This window comes from Biomphalaria glabrata, chromosome 3 (assembly GCF_947242115.1).
Source record: "Biomphalaria glabrata chromosome 3, xgBioGlab47.1, whole genome shotgun sequence".
In the NCBI taxonomy this organism is placed as follows: domain Eukaryota; kingdom Metazoa; phylum Mollusca; class Gastropoda; family Planorbidae; genus Biomphalaria; species Biomphalaria glabrata.
The window spans coordinates 33,601,765-33,624,962 of record NC_074713.1 but is presented as its reverse complement, the minus strand read 5'-3'; the positions used below and the strand labels follow the sequence as shown (position 1 = coordinate 33,624,962).

Here is a 23,198-nt window from a genome sequence, read left to right as displayed (position 1 = left end):
TCAAACAACTAGAGATATTGACTCATTAAACAACTAGAGATATTGACTCATCAAACAACTAGAGATATTGACTCATTAAAGAACTAGAGATATTGACTCATCAAACAACTAGAGATATTGACTCATCAAACAACTAGAGATATTGACTCATCAAACAACTAGAGATATTGACTCATCAAACAACTAGAGATATTGACTCATCAAACAACTAGAGATATTGACTCATCAAACAACTAGAGATATTGACTCATTAAACAACTAGAGATATTGACTCATCAAACAACTAGAGATATTGACTCATCAAACAACTAGAGATATTGACTCATCAAACAACTAGAGATATTGACTCATCAAACAACTAGAGATATTGACTCATCAAACAATTAGAGATATTGACTCATCAAACAACTAGAGATATTGACTCATTAAAGAACTAGAGATATTGACTCATCAAACAACTAGAGATATTGACTCATCAAACAACTAGAGATATTGACTCATCAAACAACTAGAGATATTGACTCATCAAACAACTAGAGATATTGACTCATCAAACAACTAGAGATAATGACTCATCAAACAACTAGAGATATTGACTCATCAAACAACTAGAGATATTGACTCATCAAACAACTAGAGATATTGACTCATCAAACAACTAGAGATATTGACTCATCAAACAACTAGAGATATTGACTCATCAAACAACTAGAGATATTGACTCATCAAACAACTAGAGATATTGACTCATCAAACAACTAGAGATGTTGACTCATCAAACAACTAGAGATATTGACTCATTAAACAACTAGAGATATTGACTCATTAAACAACTAGAGATATTGACTCATTAAACAACTAGAGATATTGACTCATTAAAGAACTAGAGATATTGACTCATCAAACAACTAGAGATATATGCTCATTAAACAACTAGAGATATTGACTCATCAAACAACTAGAGATATTCACTCATCAAACAACTAGAGATATAGGCTCATTAAACAACTAGAGATATTGACTCATTAAAGAACTAGAGATATTGACTCATCAAAAAACTAGAGATATAGGCTCATTAAACAACTAGAGATATTGACTAATCAAACAACTAGAGATATTAACTCATCAAACAACTAGAGATATAAGCTCATTAAAGCACTAGAGATATTGACTCATCAAACAACTAGAGATATTGACTCATTAAACAACTAGAGATATTGGCTCATTAAACAACTAGAGATTTTGGCTCATTAAACAACTAGAGATATTGACTCATCAAACAACTAGAGATATAGGCTCATTAAACAACTAGAGATATTGACACATCAAACAACTAGAGATATTGACTCATTAAACAACTAGAGATATTGACTCATCAAACAACTAGAGATATTGACTCATCAAACAACTAGAGATATTGACTCATCAAACAACTATAGATATTGACTCATCAAACAACTAGAGATATTGACTCATCAAACAACTATAGATATTGACTCATTAAACAACTTGAGATATTGACTCATCAAACAACTAGAGATATTGACTCATTAAACAACTAGAGATATTGACTCATCAAACAACTAGAGATATTGACTCATTAAACAACTAGAGAATATTGAACTGACTATTTAACTGACTATTTGACAGACTATTGAACTGTATTTCCAGTTAGTTTGATTGGCTACTTACCTGCTACATTTAATGAGATAATTAATTTGTTGGCTTCCACTATTTGTTTGATCATGGCGGCACCAGCACTTTTTAAATTATTCCTTTTCAAATTCTGAAAATGAAAGTAAAACATTGAAAGCTAATCAAACATTATCATGCAATACTTCAACACTATCACATAGACCATAATCTTGCAATAGTAGTTCTCAGAATTATAATTAATCAAATGTGTGAAAATTATAACCTACAAGATGTGTGAAAAGTATGACCTACAAGATGTGTGAAAAGTATGACCTACAAGATGTGTGAAAATTATGACCTACAAGATGTGTGAAAAGTATGACCTACAAGATGTGTGAAAATTATGACCTACAAGATGTGTGAAAATTATGATCTACAAGATGTGTGAAAAGTATGACCTACAAGATGTGTGAAAAGTATGACCTACAAGATGTGTGTGAAGTAGGACCTACCAAGTGTGTGTGAAGCATGGGCGTAGCCGGGGGGGGGGGGTCTTGGGGTTCAACCCCCCCCCCCCTCAAAATGAATTGAACGGAATTAAGTGACTGATTTTTGCTTTCATTTTGCTTATTTTAGGTGAGATTTTAATACTAAATCATCACTTACCACAGCACAGCCGATGGGGTTTTGAGTTAAAAACCCTCTACCAGGGGTTTTGAGTTTTAAACCCCCTACCAGAGGTTTTTGCAGTTAAATCCCCCTCTTCTATAAAACAAAACAAAAAAATGCAAACAACAATCCCCAAATTCCAACAGCACAGTTAAGGAAGATTTTGATTTTAAAACCCCCTCCAAAATTTACGATAAACCCCCTCTTCAATATAAAAAAAAGCAAATTACACAATCAATTTCTATGAGCGTAGCCAAAGGGGTTTTAAGTTTAACCCCCCCCCCCTCCAGTTGGGGTTTGAAGCTAAAAAGTACCTTTTCAATATAAAAAAAAAAGCAAATTACACACTATAAAATCTATGAGCGTAGCCAAAGGGTGTTTTGAGTTGATGGCTTTTTCTTTAAAGTTTAAAACCCCTCCAGATGGTTTTGAGTTTAAAATTCCCCTACAGAGCGTTTAGAGTTGAAAACCTCTCTCTTCAATATTATTCTAAAGCAAACTACAGTCACCAAATTCTATGATCGTAGCTAAATGGGGTTTTGAATTAAAAAACAAAACAAAAAAACTCCAGAGATTTTTTAGTTTAAAACCCCTCAACAGATGATTTGACAAAAAAAAAATTCTTTTCGATATAAAATCTAAAGCGAAATACAGGCATGTGATTCCAAGAGTGTGGTCAAGAAAGGTTACAAATTTCTACCAGTGGCTTGGGCTCCATTAATAGGCCTAAAGTGTGAATAGTCTTCTGCCGAAATTGAAAAACATAAAATGTGGCTCAACAAAGATGGCTAAGAAATATTTTAGGAGTCAGTCTTAGAGATCGGTTCTAAATCAAAGAAATCATATGCCGAACTGTGAGTCGAATCCTTAGTAAGGTTGTGACAGAGCGTCGCATGAGGTTTTGCAGGACATGTTCTCCGACAAAATGAATTACTCAAAATAAGAGTTGCGAAAACAGCTTGCCGGAAAATGCGCAGAACGACGCTAGAGGGTCTAAGTAAGTAAGAATAGCACATTAGGTTTTTGAAATAAAACTTTTTAATAGCAAGATAATGCACTGTAGATACCTCAGAATATGCATTTTGTTGCCTTTCAATACCAGAAATAGTGCTTCGCCTAGCGCTGGGGGAGCGCTGCGAGCTCCCCAAGACCCCCATGGTGTGAAGTATGACCTACCAGGTGTGTGTGATTATGACCTACCAGCTGTGTGTGAAATAGGACCTACCAGGTGTGTGTGTGAAGTATGACCTACCAGGTGTGTGTGAAGTATGACCTACCTGGTGTGTGTGTGTGTGAAGTATGACCTACCAGATGTGTGTGAAGTATGACCTACCAGGTGTGTGTGAAGTATGACCTACCAGGTGTGTGTGAAGTATGACCTACCAGGTGTGTGTGAAGTATGACCTACCAGCTGTGTGTGAAGTATGACCTACCAACTGTGTGTGAAGTATGACCTACCAGGTGTGTGTGAAGTATGACCTACCAGGTGTGTGTGTGAAGTATGACCTACCAGGTGTGTGTGTGTGTGTGAAGTATGACCTACCAGGTGTGTGTGAAGTATGACCTACCTGGTGTGTGTGAAGTATGACCTACCAGGTGTGTGTGAAGTATGACCTACCTGGTGTGTGTGAAGTATGACCTACCAGGTGTGTGTAAAGTATGACCTACCAGGTGTGTGTGAAGTATGACCTACCAGGTGTGTGTGAAGTATGACCTACCAGGTGTGTTTGAAGTATGACCTACCAGGTGTGTGTGAAGTATGACCTACCAGGTGTGTGTGAAGTATGACCTACCAGGTGTGTGTGAAATATGACCTACCAGGTGTGTGTGAAGTATGACCTACCAGGTGTGTGTGAAGTATGACCTACCAGGTGTGTGTGAAGTATGACCTACCAGGTGTGTTAGAAGTATGACCTACCAGGTGTGTGTGAAGTATGATCTACCAGGTGTGTGTGGAGTATGACCTATTAGGTGTGTGTGAAGTATGACCTACCAGGTGTGTGTGAAGTATGACCTACCAGGTGTGTGTGAAGTATGACCTACCAGGTGTGTGTGAAATATGACCTACCAGGTGTGTGTGAAGTATGACCTACCAGGTGTGTGTGTGTGAAGTATGACCTACCAGGTGTGTGTGTGTGAAGTATGACCTACCAGGTGTGTGTGTGTGAAGTATGACCTACCAGGTGTGTGTGTGTGAAGTATGACCTACCAGGTGTGTGTGTGTGAAGTATGACCTACCAGGTGTGTGTGTGTGAAGTATGACCTACCAGGTGTGTGTGTGTGAAGTATGACCTACCAGGTGTGTGTGTGTGAAGTATGACCTACCAGGTGTGTGTGTGTGTGAAGTATGACCTACCAGGTGTGTGTGTGTGTGAAGTATGACCTACCAGGTGTGTGTGTGTGTGTGAAGTATGACCTACCAGGTGTGTGTGTGTGAAGTATGACCTACCAGGTGTGTGTGTGTGAAGTATGACCTACCAGGTGTGTGTGAAGTATGACCTACCAGGTGTGTGTGAAGTATGACCTACCAGGTGTGTGCGTGTGAAGTATGACCTACCAGGTGTGTGCGTGTGAAGTATGACCTACCAGGTGTGTGTGTGAAGTATGACCTACCAGGTGTGTGTGAAATATGACCTACCAGGTGTGTGTGAAATATGACCTACCAGGTGTATGTGAAATATGACCTACCAGGTGTGTGTGAAGCATGACCTACCAGGTGTGTGTTAAGTATTACCTACCAGGTGTGTGTGTGAAGTATGACCTACCAGGTGTGTGTGAAGTATGACCTTCCAGGTGTGTGTGAAGTATGACCTATTAGGTGTGTGTGAAGTATGACCTACCAGGTGTGTGTGAAGTATGACCTACCAGGTGTGTGTGAAGTATGACCTACCAGATGTGTTAGAGAACAGTGCTCCATCAACATTTCCATCATGTTCGCCAAACCTTCGTGTCCGAGTCCATTACCTTCTAAGTCTAAATGAGTCATTGCCGAGTCGAGCTTTGAAGAGAAATAAATAAAACCATATACAAACAAATTGCTTCACCTAATAACTTTAAATAATGAGTTCAGTTACCCAGCAGCCCAGGGCGCCACTTAATGTTTTGCCACTTTCATATAGACTTCCTGACTTGAACAACAAATGTCCTTAGCATTTTACGTCTCGAGAGACAATCTTTTTCCCTTTGTAGCTTTGTGACTTAAGAGGACAATCTTTAATACGCAACAGCGGTCACAGGCTGGGAATCTGTAATCTCTAGCACTTTCACCCTTGTTTCTACGTCTGGTGTATACGCTATCTGCAATTCAGGACACTTCCTTTATGTTGGCTCTCCATCTGGATCTGTCCAGTGCCTCATTTTCCCAACTGATGGTGTCAATTTTGTAGAGCTTCATGTCTCGTTTGCAAACATCAGTATATTTTAAAAGTGAGCTGCCAGTAGCTCTCCAATCTTCTTGACATCACTCTACAGAAAGTGTTATGGGAGTCGACCTTGTTTCATTCTGTGAACATGACCAAGCCAGCCAATGCGTCTACAGGCTGATGTCCTGGCTGCCTGCTCTTCGCAGTGCTTCCTCAATGGTTATTTTATTTTAAAATCCACTTTAAGCAACGGATGTGGAAGATATTTAGCTGCCCCTGAAAGGGGAAAAGACGCTATTAGTTTTGTGTAGCCTGTCTATCCGTCCGTCAGTCCCATTTAGATCTCAGAAACTAGAAGAGAAAATGAAAATCGGACATCATGATATTTTAGATCATTCAAAGTTCTGATGCAACGGCTACTTTTTTCTTTTCCGAAAGTGAACCATTTAATTTTTAAAATTATCTATGCAAGCAGATTTTTGAAAACAACACACCACCGGCTTGAGGCGGCTTGAGCTATCGAGTTCTTACAACTTTATATATATATATATATATATATATATATATATATATATATATATATATATATATATATATATATATATATATATATATATATATATATATATATATATATATATATAATATATATATATAATACATTCAAAAAGCTATCCCAGTAACGTCCACACAGATACCCCTCCCCCTTCTTCTCTCCTCCCCCCTTTTTTCCCAACCGGTGCTGACAAAGTGATAGAAAGTTTAAAGCATGAAATCGAGCTAAACAAAAACCTTTGGTAAATTATTTCTCTTTCTAATCTCACAGATTGATTATTGTTAGTTTAAATCTAAAATCTATTACAAATTTCATTCCATGACTGGTCCAAACTAATTGATACAATTACTCATAATATAATCTTTGTTTTAAAGTATTTGGTATAATTATTTTTACTCCCTCTGTTTGGTTCATACAAACTCAGAATTGATCAATAACTTTTTAAGTTTTCATGGCGAGACATCAACACGCAGAAACCTATCAAGTGATTGTTGACAACATACCATGAGAGGTACAGCCAGCGCCCTGGCGCCCTCGGGCCCCAAGCTGTAATGACGAATACGTAATTCTGTTCTGGTCGGGGATCTGAGAAATGAGCCCACAGGTGTAATCCCTAACTTGATACATTCCCTTTGATACAGACTCTTTTTGACGTCATCAATACTGGGCTTCTGTACAGGACCTATGAGAGATTAGATTTATATATAAAAAAAATAGGTGCCGGTACTCAAGTAGTTGATTGCCTCACTTTTAACTACTAAAAATTAATAATGTACGTTAAAATACAAGAAAAGTCATCATTATTTCAAAAAGGTGCCGGCACGCCGTACCGGTGCATACCGTCATAAAAAAAAGTTCTGCTTGTATATATATATATATATATAGATATAGATAGATAGATAGATAGATAGATTGATAGATAGATAGATAGATAGATAGATAGATAGATAGATAGATAGATAGATAGATAGATAGATAGATAGATAGATAGATAGATGGATGGATGGATAGATAGACAGACAGACAGACAGATAGATAGACAGACAGACAGACAGATAGATAGATAGATAGATAGATAGATAGATAGATAGATATAGATAGATAGATAGATAGATAGATAGATAGATAGATAGATAGATAGATAGATAGATAGATAGATAGATAGATAGATAGATAAATAGACTAGCGTATGTCATGTACCATTTCATATTTACTAAATTCAGATATTTCATTTCTTGACTATTTCCCAATACGTTTCAACAATGTTTACTTAGTAGGCTCCCCCCCCCACCCCCACAAGAAACATTAAGTTTTATGTCTCCATTAGCCAGAGCCTCTTATCAACTGTAATCACTATCTTGTTGGGTCCCCAGGATTCCAGAACAAAATCTTTGGAGTTATAATTATCCTCCTCGCTCCCCCCGTCCTATCACACAAACAATGGACGATCTCAATAAATGAACGGAGTCCTCTCCCAGGAGCGCTTCTGGCTCCATCAAAATACGTTAAATGGATTCTCTCCCCTTTGATTAAGTGCCCTACAGACACTTTCCACAACGTGAAGTTTCAAATCTCCCACAATTCTCTCTCAAAGACTTAACATTTAAACCTTGACTGTCTACGTCCTATTGTGTCGGGGATCAGAAGTCTGTTTCAGTATTTCAAGAGATCCAGTGTCTACACTACCGGCTCGTTTTAAAATACTTTGTGAGCACACACACACACACACACACACACACTGTCTTAAAAGAAGCAATGCAGAAAGTTAGCTTTAAAAAATATTTTTAGCGGTCCCCGAAAGGGGAAAAGACGCTATTAGTTTTGTATGGCCTGTCTGTCCGTCTATCCGTCTGTCCGTCCGTCTGTCCGTCGTCCCGTTTAGATCTCAGAAACTAGAAGAGAAAATGAAAATCGGACATCGTGATATTTTAGATCATTCAAAGTTCTGATGCAACGGCTACTTTTTTCTTTTCCGAAAGTGAACCATCTAATTTTTAAAATTATCTATGCAAGCAGATTTTTGAAAACAATACACCACTTTTCAATGAAAAACTTCAGGGGAGGTAGGTCTTTCAAAAAGGTCATGGACTTATTCATTAATAACTCAAGCTTCATTCATTGATTCGCGCATTGGTAAAAAAAAAAATTTGCATCTAATGTCACAATGGTAAAAGTGTCAATGGATCATTATAGAATATATTTTCCATTTATTAACTGACTTCTTATCTTATCTTATATAATACAGACGTTACTTCAAAAAAGAAGTTGATTACGTCCTACGCGTCATGCATTTAGTCATGCATATTAACCAATTACTTAAATTCTGCCAAGTCACTGGTTTTCCTGGCTAGCTCAGGCAACCCATTCCATGCTCTAATAGCACTAGGGAAGAAGGAGTATTTGTACCAATTTGTCCTAGCATATGGGACGAGGAATGTGCCTTTATCTTTGTGTCTTTCAGAGTATTTTATTAAATTTTGTTTTTGTATTTGAAGATTATGGTTCAGTGTTTTATGTATAATTGCTACTTTACTTTTGAGTCTTCTGTCCTGAAGGCTTTTTAAATTTAGTGATTTTACTAAAGGTGTTACTCTAGTCAAACGTGAATATTCGTTTGTTATGAATCTCACTGCTCTATTTTGTGTCTGTTCCAGTTTCTTAATGTTTTCTTGAGATGAGGGGTCCCAAACGGAGGATGCATATTCTATTATTGGCCTAACCAAGGTTAAATAACATTTTAGTTTTATGTTCTTATTTGATTTATAGAAATTTCTTTTAATTCATTGAATAGAATACTGATTCAAATGTTGTTTCTAAAAAAGACTGAACTTAAGGTGGATCTATTTTCCAGATTTTTTATTCATTTCTGGCTCATCTAGTAATGACGTCCATGCGTATGGAAAACTGATAAGAACATCAGGTCAAGTTGAACTCAATGTCAGTTAAGTGCGTGTGAACAAAATGTTCATGTCCATACAATGTCATAGAAATACAAATTGAACTGAACATTTCAAAGACTTCTCAAAGAATGTCTAGTCAATCAAAAACAAAAGCACTCTACAACCATAGTCAATAAAACTTGACCTGACTTAACCCCAACATGTCTAGCCATTAAAACTTGACTTCACTCTATAACCAGACATGTCTAGTCAATAAAACTTGACTAGACCTAAACATGTCTCGTCAATAAAACTTGACTTGACTAGACCTAAACATGTCTCGTCAATAAAACTTGACTTGACTAGACCTAAACATGTCTCGTCAATAAAAACTTGACTTGACTAGACCTAAACATGTCTCGTCAATAAAATTTGACTTGACTAGACCTAAACAGGTCTCGTCAATAAAATTTGACTTGACTAGACCTAAACACGTCTCGTCAATAAAACTTGACTAGACCTAAACATGTCTCGTCAATAAAACTTGACTAGACCTAAACATGTCTCGTCAATAAAACTTGACTTGACTAGACCTAAACATGTCTCGTCAATAAAACCTGACTAGACCTAAACATGTCTGGTCAATAAAACCTGACTTGACTAGACCTAAATATGTCTCGTCAATAAAACCTGACTTGACTAGACCTAAACATGTCTCGTCAATAAAACTTGACTAGACCTAAACATGTCTCGTCAATAAAACTTGACTAGACCTAAACATGTCTGGTCAATAAAACCTGACTTGACTAGACCTAAACATGTCTCGTCCATAAAACTTGATTTGACCTAAACATGTCTCGTCAATAAAACTTGACTAGACCTAAACACGTCTCGTCAATAAAACTTGACTAGACCTAAACATGTCTCGTCAATAAAACTTGACTAGACCTAAACATGTCTCGTCACTAAAACCTGACTTGACTAGACCTAAACATGTCTGGTCAATAAAACCTGACTTGACTAGACCTAAACATGTCTCGTCAATAAAACTTGACAAGACCTAAATATGTCTCGTCAATAAAACTTGACAAGACCTAAACATGTCTCGTCAATAAAACTTAACTATACCTAAACATGTCTCGTCAATAAAACCTGACTTGACTAGACCTAAACATGTCTGGTCAATAAAACCTGACTTGACTAGACCTAAACATGTCTCGTCAATAAAACTTGATTTGACCTAAACATGTCTCGTCAATAAAAATTGACTAGACCTAAACATGTCTCGTCAATAAAACTTAACTAGACCTAAACATGTCTCGTCAATAAAACCTGACTTGACTAGACCTAAAAGCCTAAACATGTCTGGTCAATAATTTCTTGCAATAGCATTATTTAAACCATTATCTGAACATTATCTTACATTATCTGAACATTATCTTACATTGTCTGAACATTATCTTACATTATCTGAACATTATCTTACATAATCTGAACATTATCTTACATTATCTGAACATTATCTTACATTATCTCTATCATGTGTTTTTGTTGCTTCAATAAAAACACAAATTCCTACGTTCCTTTCAAAGGATGATCCAAGACAGAGACAATGACGTCTTATTTCAATATGTCTAACTTCAAAACAAATCAAAGTTTGTTTCCTAAGAGCAGTTCACATTTTTGTATCACAAATAGAAGCTCTTCAGTTTGTGTTTTTATTTGTTTGTTTTTTTCCCATTTCTCACCAAATAATGTTTCAGTTCAATGATAGAAATATTTAGTTGTGTGTGTGTGTGTCGATATTTGAAGTGGTATTCGCATGAGCCCTCTAGGTACAAGGAAATGTATTCTTTAGATTGTTTCTGTTCTGTTTTGCCCCATCATTTTGGAATAAAGAAAACTTTTTTTAGGATGTGAAGTTAAACTGTTTCGGATGTGAAGTTAAACTATTTAGGATGTGAAGTTAAACTATTTAGAATTTGAAGTTAAACTATTTAGGATGTGAAGTTAAACTATTTAGAATGTGAAGTTAAACAATTTAGGATGTGAAGTTAAACTATTTAGGATGTGAAGTTAAACTATTTAGGATGTGAAGTTAAACAATTTAGAATGTGAAGTTAAACTTTTAAAGATGTAAACATAAACTTATTTTAGAGTTGAAGATAAATCTAAAATAAAAAAAAAAGAACTTGAAAAGATAATCCACCCTTTGGGTTGTCTTCCCTTGGGGGTTGTCTTATAGTCACGTGATCACATTGAGACTAATCTTTTTATTTGATCGGTCAAGTGACCAGACGACTTTATTTCAAAAGCCCTAGACAGAAACTGTGTTACGCCTGTTGAACTAATACTTGACCAGATCACTGCTACAAACAAGTCAAGTTTAATGCTTTGTCCCTTTCAATGACATGGCATAATATATCATCATATATATTATTTATATATCCTTCCCTAGAAACTGTGGGCGTTAGAATAATAATAATAATAATAATAATAATAATAATAATCTTTATTATCCGTAATAATCAGTTCCACCCAATGAACGAGCTCCTGCCTGTCACGTGACTCAATACGGCCACCATGAACATCGCATGAAAACGGTCTGCATATACGAAGTGTAGTTGTATCAATTACTTTGGATCAGTCATGTAAGTTTGACGTCACCTAGGCTCAAATATCAATGACTACATAGACTCCAGATATCAATGACTGGCATAGACTCCAAATATCAATGACCCGGTATAGGCTACAAATATCAATGGCCCGGTATAGACTGCAAATATCAATGACCTGACATAGGTTCCAAATATCATTGACTGGCATAGGCTCCAGATATCAATAGTCCGGTATAGGCTACAAATATCAATGGCCTGACATAGGCTCCAGATATCAATGACTGGCATAGACTCCAGATATCAATAGTCCGGTATAGGTTACAAATATCAATGGCCCGGTATAGGCTACAAATATCAATGACCTGACATAGGCTCCAAATATCAATGACTGGCATAGGCTCCAGATATCAATGACCCGGTATAGGCTACAAATATCAATGGCCTGTTATAGGCTACAAATATCAATGACCCGGTATAGGCTACAAATATCAATGACCTGGCATAGAATCCAAATATCAATGACTGGCATAGGCTCCAGATATCAATGGCCAGGTATAGGCTACAAATATCAATGACCTGACATAGGCTGCAAATATCAATGACTGGCATAGGCTCCAGATATCAATGACCCGGTATAGGCTACAAATATCAATGTCCTGTTATAGGCTACAAATATCAATGGCCTGTTATAGGCTCCAAATATCAATGACTGGCATAGACTCCAGATATCAATGACCCGGTATAGGCTACACATATCAATGGCCTGTTATGGGCTACAAATATCAATGACCTGACATAGGCTCCAAATATCAATGACTGGCATAGACTCCAGATATCAATGACCCGGTATAGGCTACAAATATCAATGACCTGGCATAGACTCCAGATATCAATGACTGGCATAGACTCCAGATATCAATGGCCCGGTATTGGCTACAAATATCAATGACCTGACATAGGCTGCAAATATCAATGACTGGCATAGACTCCAAATATCAATGACTGGCATAGACTCCAGATATCAATGACCCGGTATAGGCTACAAATATCAATGGCCTGTTATAGGCTACAAATATCAATGACCCGGTATAGGCTACAAATATCAATGACCTGGCATAGAATCCAAATATCAATGACTGGCATAGGCTCCAGATATCAATGGCCAGGTATAGGCTACAAATATCAATGACCTGACATAGGCTGCAAATATCAATGACTGGCATAGGCTCCAGATATCAATGACCCGGTATAGGCTACAAATATCAATGTCCTGTTATAGGCTACAAATATCAATGGCCTGTTATAGGCTCCAAATATCAATGACTGGCATAGACTCCAGATATCAATGACCCGGTATAGGCTACACATATCAATGGCCTGTTATGGGCTACAAATATCAATGACCTGACATAGGCTCCAAATATCAATGACTGGCATAGACTCCAGATATCAATGACCCGGTATAGGCTACAAATATCAATGGCCCGGTATAGGCTACAAATATCAATGGCTCGGTATAGGCTACAAATATCAATGGCCCGGTATAGGCTACAAATATCAATGGCTCGGTATAGGCTACAAATATCAATGGCCCGGTATAGGCTACAAATATCAATGGCTCGGTATAGGCTACAAATATCAATGGCCCGGTATAGGCTACAAATATCAATGGCCCGGTATAGGCTACAAATATCAATGACTGGCATAGACTCCAGTTATCAATGGCCCGGTATAGGCTACAAATATCAATGGCCCGGTATAGGCTACAAATATCAATGGCCCGGTATAGGCTACAAATATCAATGAACTGTTTTAGGCTACAAATATCAATGGCTCGGTATAGGCTACAAATATCAATGACCTGTTTTAGGCTCCAAATATCAATGACTGGCATAGACTCCAGATATCAATGGCCCGGTATAGGCTACAAATATCAATGACTGGCATAGACTCCAGTTATCAATGGCCCGGTATAGGCTACAAATATCAATGGCCCGGTATAGGCTACAAATATCAATGGCCCGGTATAGGCTACAAATATCAATGACCTGTTTTAGGCTACAAATATCAATGGCTCGGTATAGGCTACAAATATCAATGACCTGTTTTAGGCTCCAAATATCAATGACTGGCATAGACTCCAGATATCAATGGCCCGGTTTAGGCTCCAAATATCAATGACCTGTTATAGGCTCCAAATATCAATGGCCCGGTATAGGCTCCAAATATCAATGACTGGCATAGACTCCAGATATCAATGGCCAGGTATAGGCTACAAATATCAATGGCCCGGTATAGGCTCCAAATATCAATGACCTGTTATAGGCTACAAATATCAATGGCCCGGCATAGGCTACAGGTATCAATGACCTGTTATGGGCTCCAAATATCAATGACCCGGTATAGGCTACAAATATCAATGGCCCGGTATAGGCTACAGATATCAATGGCTCGGTATAGGCTACAGATATCAATGGCTCGGTATAGGCTACAAATATCAATGGCCCGGTATAGGCTACAGATATCAATGGCTCGGTATAGGCTCCAAATATCAATGACCCGGTATAGGCTACAAATATCAATTGCCCGGTATAGGCTACAGATATCAATGGCTCGGTATAGGCTACAAATATCAATGGCATATTGATATTCGAGGGAATTTTACCGTAATCGTTTTACAAAAGAATTTATCAAAACAATTGGGGGACGACCTGAATTCAAACTCATGATTGAAGCCGACATTCTAACCACTCTGCTAGTGAGGTGTTTTTGAAAATAGAACATTGTGTACTTATCTATTGTTTGGCTCAAACTTACTTTAAATAGGCGACCTTTAAAGGGAACTAGATTTGCTCTTACCATCACCTCAGTCAAGTACAATTTCTCTCCCTTGTTCAAGATATAGTTAATGAACTTAATGGTTATTTTTTTTATTCTTGTGTTGTCAGGTAAAATAAAAATTGTGCAAAATTTCAGCTTGATCCAAGATTGGGTGTCGGAGACATAATGTGTACAAACGTTTTACTAGACAGACAGACAGACAGAGTGAGTTGATATAAGTTTTGTAAAACAAAATTAGTTCGCTTTCAGAAGAGACAAAGTAGCCTTGCAACTAAATTTCTAATTTTGAGATCTAAACGTGACAGACGGACTACTTAAAACTAATACGGGATTGACAAGGTCTGCCAAATGGTATTTTTGAGTTCTATACATTTACAGTTGAACGCGGCCGCATGACCAAACAGATTTCTAGAAAATTTTTTCCCCAGTGTGTATAGTCCAAAGTTTCGTTGTATTCAAATTTTGACCCGGAGAAAAAGTATCGAACCACCAATCACGGCTAATTTAGATTATTGATTAGAACATTGACAGCGGAACTCTGGTGGTCTAGTAGGTTAGACGAACTAATTGTGTGACGTCACAACGGGTAAACAGTAGAGACGTTTACGACTCTCTCTCTCTCTCTCTCTCTCTCTCTCTCTCTCTCTCTCTCTCTCTCTCACTGTATATATATATATATAGTGAGAGAGAGAGAAAGAGATAGATAGATAGATAGATAGATAGATAGATAGATAGATAGATAGATAGATAGATAGATAGATAGATAGATAGATAGATAGATAGTAGCGTAAGTCTTTAGTAGAAGTATGTATAGTATGTTTTTGTCAGCGTAAGACGCCAATAGTACGATGGTGAAAAGCTAGTCGACCTTTTTCACGCGCGCAGAATGTTTTAGTTTTTAAGAAACTTTTGAAAAATGTTTTTTCTTTTAAAAATTCTAATATGAATGTATAGGTCTTAACAGCTAACTACATTGCAAATATAACCCATGAATTCCTTGAAATGAAAAGATACCCTACAGATGGATAAAGTTTAAATTAAAGCTTCGAGGGTCGCCGCCGAAAAAAAAAGTCTTCAAAAAATAATATTGGAAAATGACGTTCATTAATAAATGATTAATTGGCCTCATTCACCAATCGTAAACAAACAACATTTACCCACGTGATCATACTGATAAAACAACGGAAAAAAACCTGAAACGTGATAGCCATTATGTATTACGTAAATTGTTGAGAAGAGATGGAGAATCACGTGGTTAAATGTTGTTTGTTTACAATTGGTGAATGATGTCCATTATGTTCAAGGTTTGTAACTTTTTTTTTTTTACAAACTTTACATTCAGGCTCTAAAAAAAAAATCAGAAGAAGAATTAGAAATGAAATACACCAATTTGATTCCTGTCTAATTTTTTAATTTTATTTTTGGATCCAAGTATAAACTGTAAGTTTTAAGTTTCTTCTAAATTTTCCAAAACAAAGTCTTTCTTGAAATAATTAGGACAAATTCATACGTAATTATCGCCATATTTGACTATTCTATTTTAATAGTCACATTTTCGTCCGAAAAGGGGAGGGGGGCGGTATAGTGAAAACGATGAGTCATATAAGAGTCTTCTCTTCAGTTTATAATGGTTGCTACTCATTGCATTGGACATTAGTCTTGTTCACAAACTTGGATTTCTGCATACAAAAATTGGCCGCCACCCCCCACCCCACTCAAAGTGTAGATGTCATCGCCCCTCTCCGCCACAACGAATCGGCCAACATACCAGCAAAGGGGGGGGGGGGCGACATACTATAAAGATTAGTTCAAATATCAATAAGTAGCATCATAGAGATATGTAACTAAATCTGTTAGCAACTTGAAATTTCTACAAAAAAAATGGACTGGAAGGGTTAGGGTCGAGGGGGGTGGGGATCGCCCTACCTCTATCCCAACAAATTGGACAACATACTAGAAGGAAAGGGCGAAATAATCTAAACATTGATTTAAATAATTAGTAGACATTATTAGCATAAGTAAAGAATTCATATACAAATATGGAGATTTTACTCAAATTCGTCAAGTGGGGGAGATCGCCCCTACCGCCCCCTCCCCGGGATCTGCCAGTGCAATGAACCAGAAATGATTCTCTAAGACTAGCGTATACCTTACCGACTATATCAGGTGAACATCCACATGAGAGTTCACTAGAATAGTACTATTTGTAACACAGACATGTTATCTACATGATGGAGGGCACTGCACTCCAATACTCTCAGCTTGCAAAGTTAGTGGATAACTAGGGGAGAGTTGAAAGATTGAAAAATGACTTTGAAAACAAAAGATTGCCTGGATTCTCGAGCTCCAAATCTTCCTCCCACGTTGGAGAAGGTGTAAGTGGAAGACAAGAATTCTGTCGCGACTTGTCTGCTACAGTTAGAAAGACTTCATCTTGAGTCTTTTGTCTGTGGCTTAGGAGTCCTGTGTGAACCTGTTTCCGGCTAATCTTTCTTCCAAAAGACTGAAATAAAAATGGGACAATGTTTAGAGATTACGTAGAGAAAATATTTTTAATAGCAGAGAATCATTTATCACCAGTTTCATGATGTTCTGCATTTATTCATTGTAGTTCAAATTTTATTTTTATTATGTTAAAAACGAATTAATATTCATTCTCTGGCACAGCCAGGGTCGAGCTTTGTTAAAGAGAATAAAAATTCATTGTAGTCTCCCTTTAACAGAGTCCACTGAGAGATTGTCTGGTGATGTGGCAGGTCTGCAGCAGTACCGCCCGCTGACAGGCAACAAGAATCTTCCTAGAGATGCTAAGTGCCTTGCAGTTACCTGTGAGGGCAGCGTCATTATCTCTTCAGTTGATAGAACAACAGGGTAAATTGTGATTTTAGACAACTTCCATAAACGCTTCATCTCCAAGCGAAGGTTCCCATATTTTCTTTTTTTTTTAATTTTAGTTCTCCTTATATTATGGGATAGTGGTACGGCGATGTCAATGATGGTTGCGGATTGAAACAGTAAATTAGTCAAAATATGTCTATTCCAGCATATTAGGTAATCGGTTGACTCGAGGACCTTCTGTGACAAGTATCTGTAGTAAGAAAGTGTACAAGATAAGGACAGGTGTCAAAACCAGGTGTCTAGGCCTATTGTTGAGGGATTAGTTTCGCTACTTGGTTATGGTGATCTAAAAAGTCAGATTTTGATTAAGCTGAGCATCCTGCCATATGAGCTCGATTGACTCAACCGCGTTTCTGCATGGTCGGCATTTGTCAACAACAGGCATGTCAAAGTCATTAAGGTGTATGCTACAACATATGACACAAAGTCATTAAGGTGTATGCTACAACATATGACACAAAGTCATTAAGGTGTATGCTACAACATATGACACAAAGTCATTAAGGTGTATGCTACAACATATGACACAAAGTCATTAAGGTGTATGCTACAATGACACAAAGTCATGAAGGTGTATGCTACAATGACACAAAGTCATGAAGGTGTATGCTACAATGACACAAAGTCATGAAGGTGTATGCTACAATGACACAAAGTCATGAAGGTGTATGCTACAATGACACAAAGTCATGAAGGTGTATGCTACAATGACACAAAGTCATGAAGGTGCTACAATGACACAGAGTCATGAAGGTGCTACAATGACACAAAGTCATGAAGGTTTATGCTACAATGACATAAAGTCATGAAGGTGTATGCTACAATGACACAAAGTCATGAAGGTGTATGCTACAATGACACAAAGTCATGAAGGTGTATGCTACAATGACACAAAGTCATGAAGGTGTATGCTACAATGACACAAAGTCATGAAGGTGCTACAATGACACAAAGTCATGAAGGTGTATGCTACAATGACACAAAGTCATGAAGGTGTATGCTACAATGACACAAAGTCATGAAGGTGTATGCTACAATGACACAAAGTCATGAAGGTGTATGCTACAATGACACAAAGTCATGAAGGTGTATGCTACAATGACACAAAGTCATGAAGGTGTATGCTACAATGACACAAAGTCATGAAGGTGTATGCTACAATGACACAAAGTCATGAAGGTGTATGCTACAATGACACAAAGTCATGAAGGTGTATGCTACAATGACACAAAGTCATGAAGGTGTATGCTACAATGACACAAAGTCATGAAGGTGTATGCTACAATGACACAAAGTCATGAAGGTGCTACAATGACACAAAGTCATGAAGGTGCTACAATGACACAAAGTCATGAAGGTGTATGCTACAATGACACAAAGTCATGAAGGTGCTACAATGACACAAAGTCATGAAGGTGTATGCTACAATGACACAAAGTCATGAAGGTGCTACAATGACACAGAGTCATGAAGGTGCTACAATGACACAGAGTCATGAAGGTGCTACAATGACACAGAGTCATGAAGGTGCTACAATGACACAAAGTCATGAAGGTGCTACAATGACACAGAGTCATGAAGGTGCTACAATGACACAAAGTCATGAAGGTGCTACAATGACACAAAGTCATGAAGGTGTATGCTACAATGACACAAAGTCATGAAGGTGTATGCTACAATGACACAAAGTCATGAAGGTGTATGCTACAATGACACAAAGTCATGAAGGTGTATGCTACAATGACACAAAGTCATGAAGGTGCTACAATGACACAAAGTCATGAAGGTGCTACAATGACACAAAGTCATGAAGGTGTATGCTACAATGACACAAAGTCATGAAGGTGCTACAATGACACAAAGTCATGAAGGTGTATGCTACAATGACACAAAGTCATGAAGGTGCTACAATGACATAGAGTCATGAAGGTGCTACAATGACACAGAGTCATGAAGGTGCTACAATGACACAGAGTCATGAAGGTGCTACAATGACACAAAGTCATGAAGGTGCTACAATGACACAGAGTCATGAAGGTGCTACAATGACACAAAGTCATGAAGGTGCTACAATGACACAAAGTCATGAAGGTGCTACAATGACACAAAGTCATGAAGGTGCTACAATGACACAAAGTCATAAAGGTGCTACAATGACACAAAGTCATGAAGGTGCTACAATGACACAGAGTCATGAAGGTGCTACAATGACACAAAGTCATGAAGGTGCTACAATGACACAGAGTCATGAAGGTGCTACAATGACACAAAGTCATGAAGGTGCTACAATGACACAAAGTCATGAAGGTGCTACAATGACACAAAGTCATGAAGGTGCTACAATGACACAAAGTCATAAAGGTGCTACAATGACACAAAGTCATGAAGGTGCTACAATGACACAGAGTCATGAAGGTGCTACAATGACACAGAGTCATGAAGGTGCTACAATGACACAGCCTTGTCAATATTGTCACCATGTAATAAAGTCGAGAAGTTTCCGTGGAGTGTTTTGTTTCTTCCCATTGGCGAATCTCATGCCCTGTGTCGTTGAAACCAATGTTAACATCTGCATTGTTTATTATCAGAGGAGTTAGTTCGGAGTCGTATTTGTTTAGGATCAGAGGAGTTAGTTCGGAGTCGCATTTGTTTAGGATCAGATGAGTTAGTTCGGAGTCGCATTTGTTTAGGATCAGATGAGTTAGTTCGGAGTCGTATTTGTTTAGGATCAGAGGAGTTAGTTCGGAGTCGCATTTGTTTAGGATCAGATGAGTTAGTTCGGAGTCGTATTTGTTTAGGATCAGAGGAGTTAGTTCGGAGTCGCATTTGTTTAGGATCAGATGAGTTAGTTCGGAGTCGCATTTGTTTAGGATCAGATGAGTTAGTTCGGAGTCGCATTTGTTTCCAGGTATTAGCCAGGATAATGTGTCCAGGTATTAGCCAGGATAATGTGTCCAGGTATTAGCCAGGATAATGTGTCCAGGTATTAGCCAGCATAATGTGTCCAGGTATTAGCCAGGATAATGTGTCCAGGTATTAGCCAGGAGACCAATATTGCGAGCATGAGCTTCTTTCAAAAACACTATTTTGAGACCGCTAAGACTGGAATAACATTGAATTAATAAAAGTGCACCATGGATTGACCGTGCGATTTTTTGTTTAAAAATGAGTTGTAAAAATGCATTTAATAAACCCTAAACTTATTTTTTTAAAGTTCTCTTTAGAAAAGTAAATATTTATGACATTTCGTGATAGTGTTGTGGTTCGTGATAGACAAGAGTGACATAAGGTGACTACAATGTCTTGAAGTTGTTTTGATGTGTGATAGACAAGAGTGACATAAGGTGACTACAATGTCTTGAAGTTGTTGTGGTGTGTGATAGACAAGAGTGACATAAGGTGACTACAATGTCTTGAAGTTGTTGTGGTGTGTGATAGACAAGAGTGACATAAGGTGACTACAATACCTTGAAGTTGTTGTGGTGTGTGATAGACAAGAGTGACATAAGGTGACTACAATGTCTTGAAGTTGTTGTGGTGTGTGATAGACAAGAGTGACATAAGGTGACTACAATGTCTTGAAGTTGTTGTGGCTCTAAACGAGACAAACTAACAGACAGAATAAGACAACGTAAAAAACATAGGCTGTCTTAAAGTAACACAAGACCTGACTAGCACTTTAAAATATACACAACGACTCTCTTAAATGTCATATGACACTTTTCTTCATAACAGAGCTGACATTTGATGTCATGTTGTTTTCCTTTAGACATGTCTATGTTTAGACCTACTCTTGACTTCAATACATATCAGTTCAATGTTTCCATTAGTTGAACACCGTGTCAAGAACATGTGAGTCTATCCCAACTGAACACACACCAAATCACTTACTTTGAACTGAGCCGTGTCTGCCATGAAGTAGAAATCCTTCTATCGAGGTGACGCCTCAAAGCTCTGCGACAGCCTCACACTCACACATGGCCAGCTACAACTCAGTTAACAACAGGTTCCGTCTAAACTAATAGTCAGTCGACTAATGATATCAGCTCAATAAAGCCCTCAAATTACCTGAAGGGGACCTATCGAGATTCGATTGATTATCGATTACCCGAGCGTGACCTCTGAGCTTTGCGACTCGCAACAAAACGTCCGCAGCTGATTGAAAACATTTTGTTTCTTGGCACTGTGTGTGTGTGTGTGCGTGCAGCTGTTGCTGATAGTGTGGGTGTGGGGGGATGTCAGGTGGAGGGGTATAAACAATAGGAGCCACTTTAGCTTATTTTGTTTTGTTAAAGAGTTTTAGCCAACTATCATTAATAGAATCTTACCATAGATGGTAAAAATGTAATAATTTCTTGATGACATTTGGGACACTAAATAAATATGAACATGAGTTATCTCCCCTAGGAAATGAACTCATTCATGGAGCCAAGAAGTTCTTGCAAACATTGTCTCCTTTTTCCATCGAAACAGACAGGGGCCCACCTAGTCTATTACATAATGGCGCATTTTAGATCGCACTTCTTATATATTCGGGTAGCACTTCTTATATACTTAGATAGCACTTTTTATATATTCAGGTAGCACTTCTTATATATTCAGGTAGCACTTCTTATATACTTAGATAGCACTTCTTATATATTCAGGTAGCACTTGTTATATACTTAGATAGCACTTCTTATATATTCAGTTAGCACTTCTTATATATTCAGGTAGCACTTCTTATATATTCAGGTAGCACTTCTTATATATTCAGGAAGCACTTCTTATATATTCAGGTAGCACTTCTTATATATATTAAGGTAGCACTTTTTATATATTCAGGCAGCACTTTTTATATATTCAGGTAGCACTTCTTATATATTCAGGTAGCACTTCTTATATACTTAGCACTTCTTATATATTCAGGTAGCACTTCTTATATACGTATATAGCACTTCTTATATATTCAGGTAGCACTTTTTATATATTTAGATAACACTTCTTATATATTCAGGTAGCACTTCTTATATACTTAGATAGCACTTCTTATATATTCAGGTAGCACTTCTTATATATTCAGGTAGCACTTCTTATATACTTAGATAGCACTTCTTATATATTCAGGTAGCACTTCTTATCTACTTAGATAGCACTTCTTATATATTCAGGTAGCACTTCTTATATATTCAGGTAGCACTTCTTATATATTCAGGTAGCACTTCTTATATACTTAGATAGCACATCTTGTATATTCAGGTAGCACTTCTTATATACTTAGATAGCACTTCTTATATATAAAGTTAATACATCTTCTAAATTTAACTTATACAAATGTATTTATCTTTGTATCTTTTTCTTTGATTTATTTATGCATTTATATATTATGTTACTGTCAATAATAGTCAATATATTGCACTGTGAAGACCTTGAGATGGCTGCATGTGGTGTGCGCTCTGGACTGTTTTCTGAAGAGTTTGGACTCTTCCCGCCATCATCGTCTGCCATCCTGAGACTTGCTAGATAGGATCATCAACTCTGAACAGCTTTCAAAACATACCAAACAAACAAACATGCAAAACAAACAAAACAAACGAAAACAACAAAAGAAAACAAACAAAGAAACAAAAACAAACAACAAAACAAACAAAAATGTCAAACAAACAAGCCAAACAAACAAACAAGCCAAACAAACAAAACAAACAAATATGCCTAAAAACAAAACAAAAAACAAGCCAACCAAAACAAAAAAAAACAAGCC

The 23,198-nt window shown here is 37.3% G+C and overlaps 1 protein-coding gene across 2 annotated transcripts in view; it reads right to left on the bottom strand.

Moving 5' to 3' along the window:
• The window catches only part of LOC106079545 (leucine-rich repeat-containing protein 74B-like), a 43,860-nt gene extending 22,352 nt beyond the window's left edge, over positions 1 to 21,508 (bottom strand). Inside the window, exons 1-5 of one of the 2 annotated variants that reach the window (XM_056024639.1) lie at positions 21,350 to 21,508; positions 16,892 to 17,063; positions 6,726 to 6,904; positions 5,195 to 5,302; positions 1,693 to 1,786 (exon numbers count right to left, since the gene is read on the bottom strand). In XM_056024639.1, coding sequence (XP_055880614.1) covers positions 1,693 to 1,786; positions 5,195 to 5,302; positions 6,726 to 6,904; positions 16,892 to 17,063; positions 21,350 to 21,373 — 577 coding nt within the window. In that variant the 5' untranslated portion in view covers positions 21,374 to 21,508. Of the gene's footprint in view, positions 1 to 1,692; positions 1,787 to 5,194; positions 5,303 to 6,725; positions 6,905 to 10,629; positions 10,747 to 16,891; positions 17,064 to 21,349 lie in introns of those variants that run through there. The other variant, XM_056024640.1, reaches the window with a different exon arrangement.
• Positions 21,509 to 23,198: the final 1,690 nt, after the last annotated feature.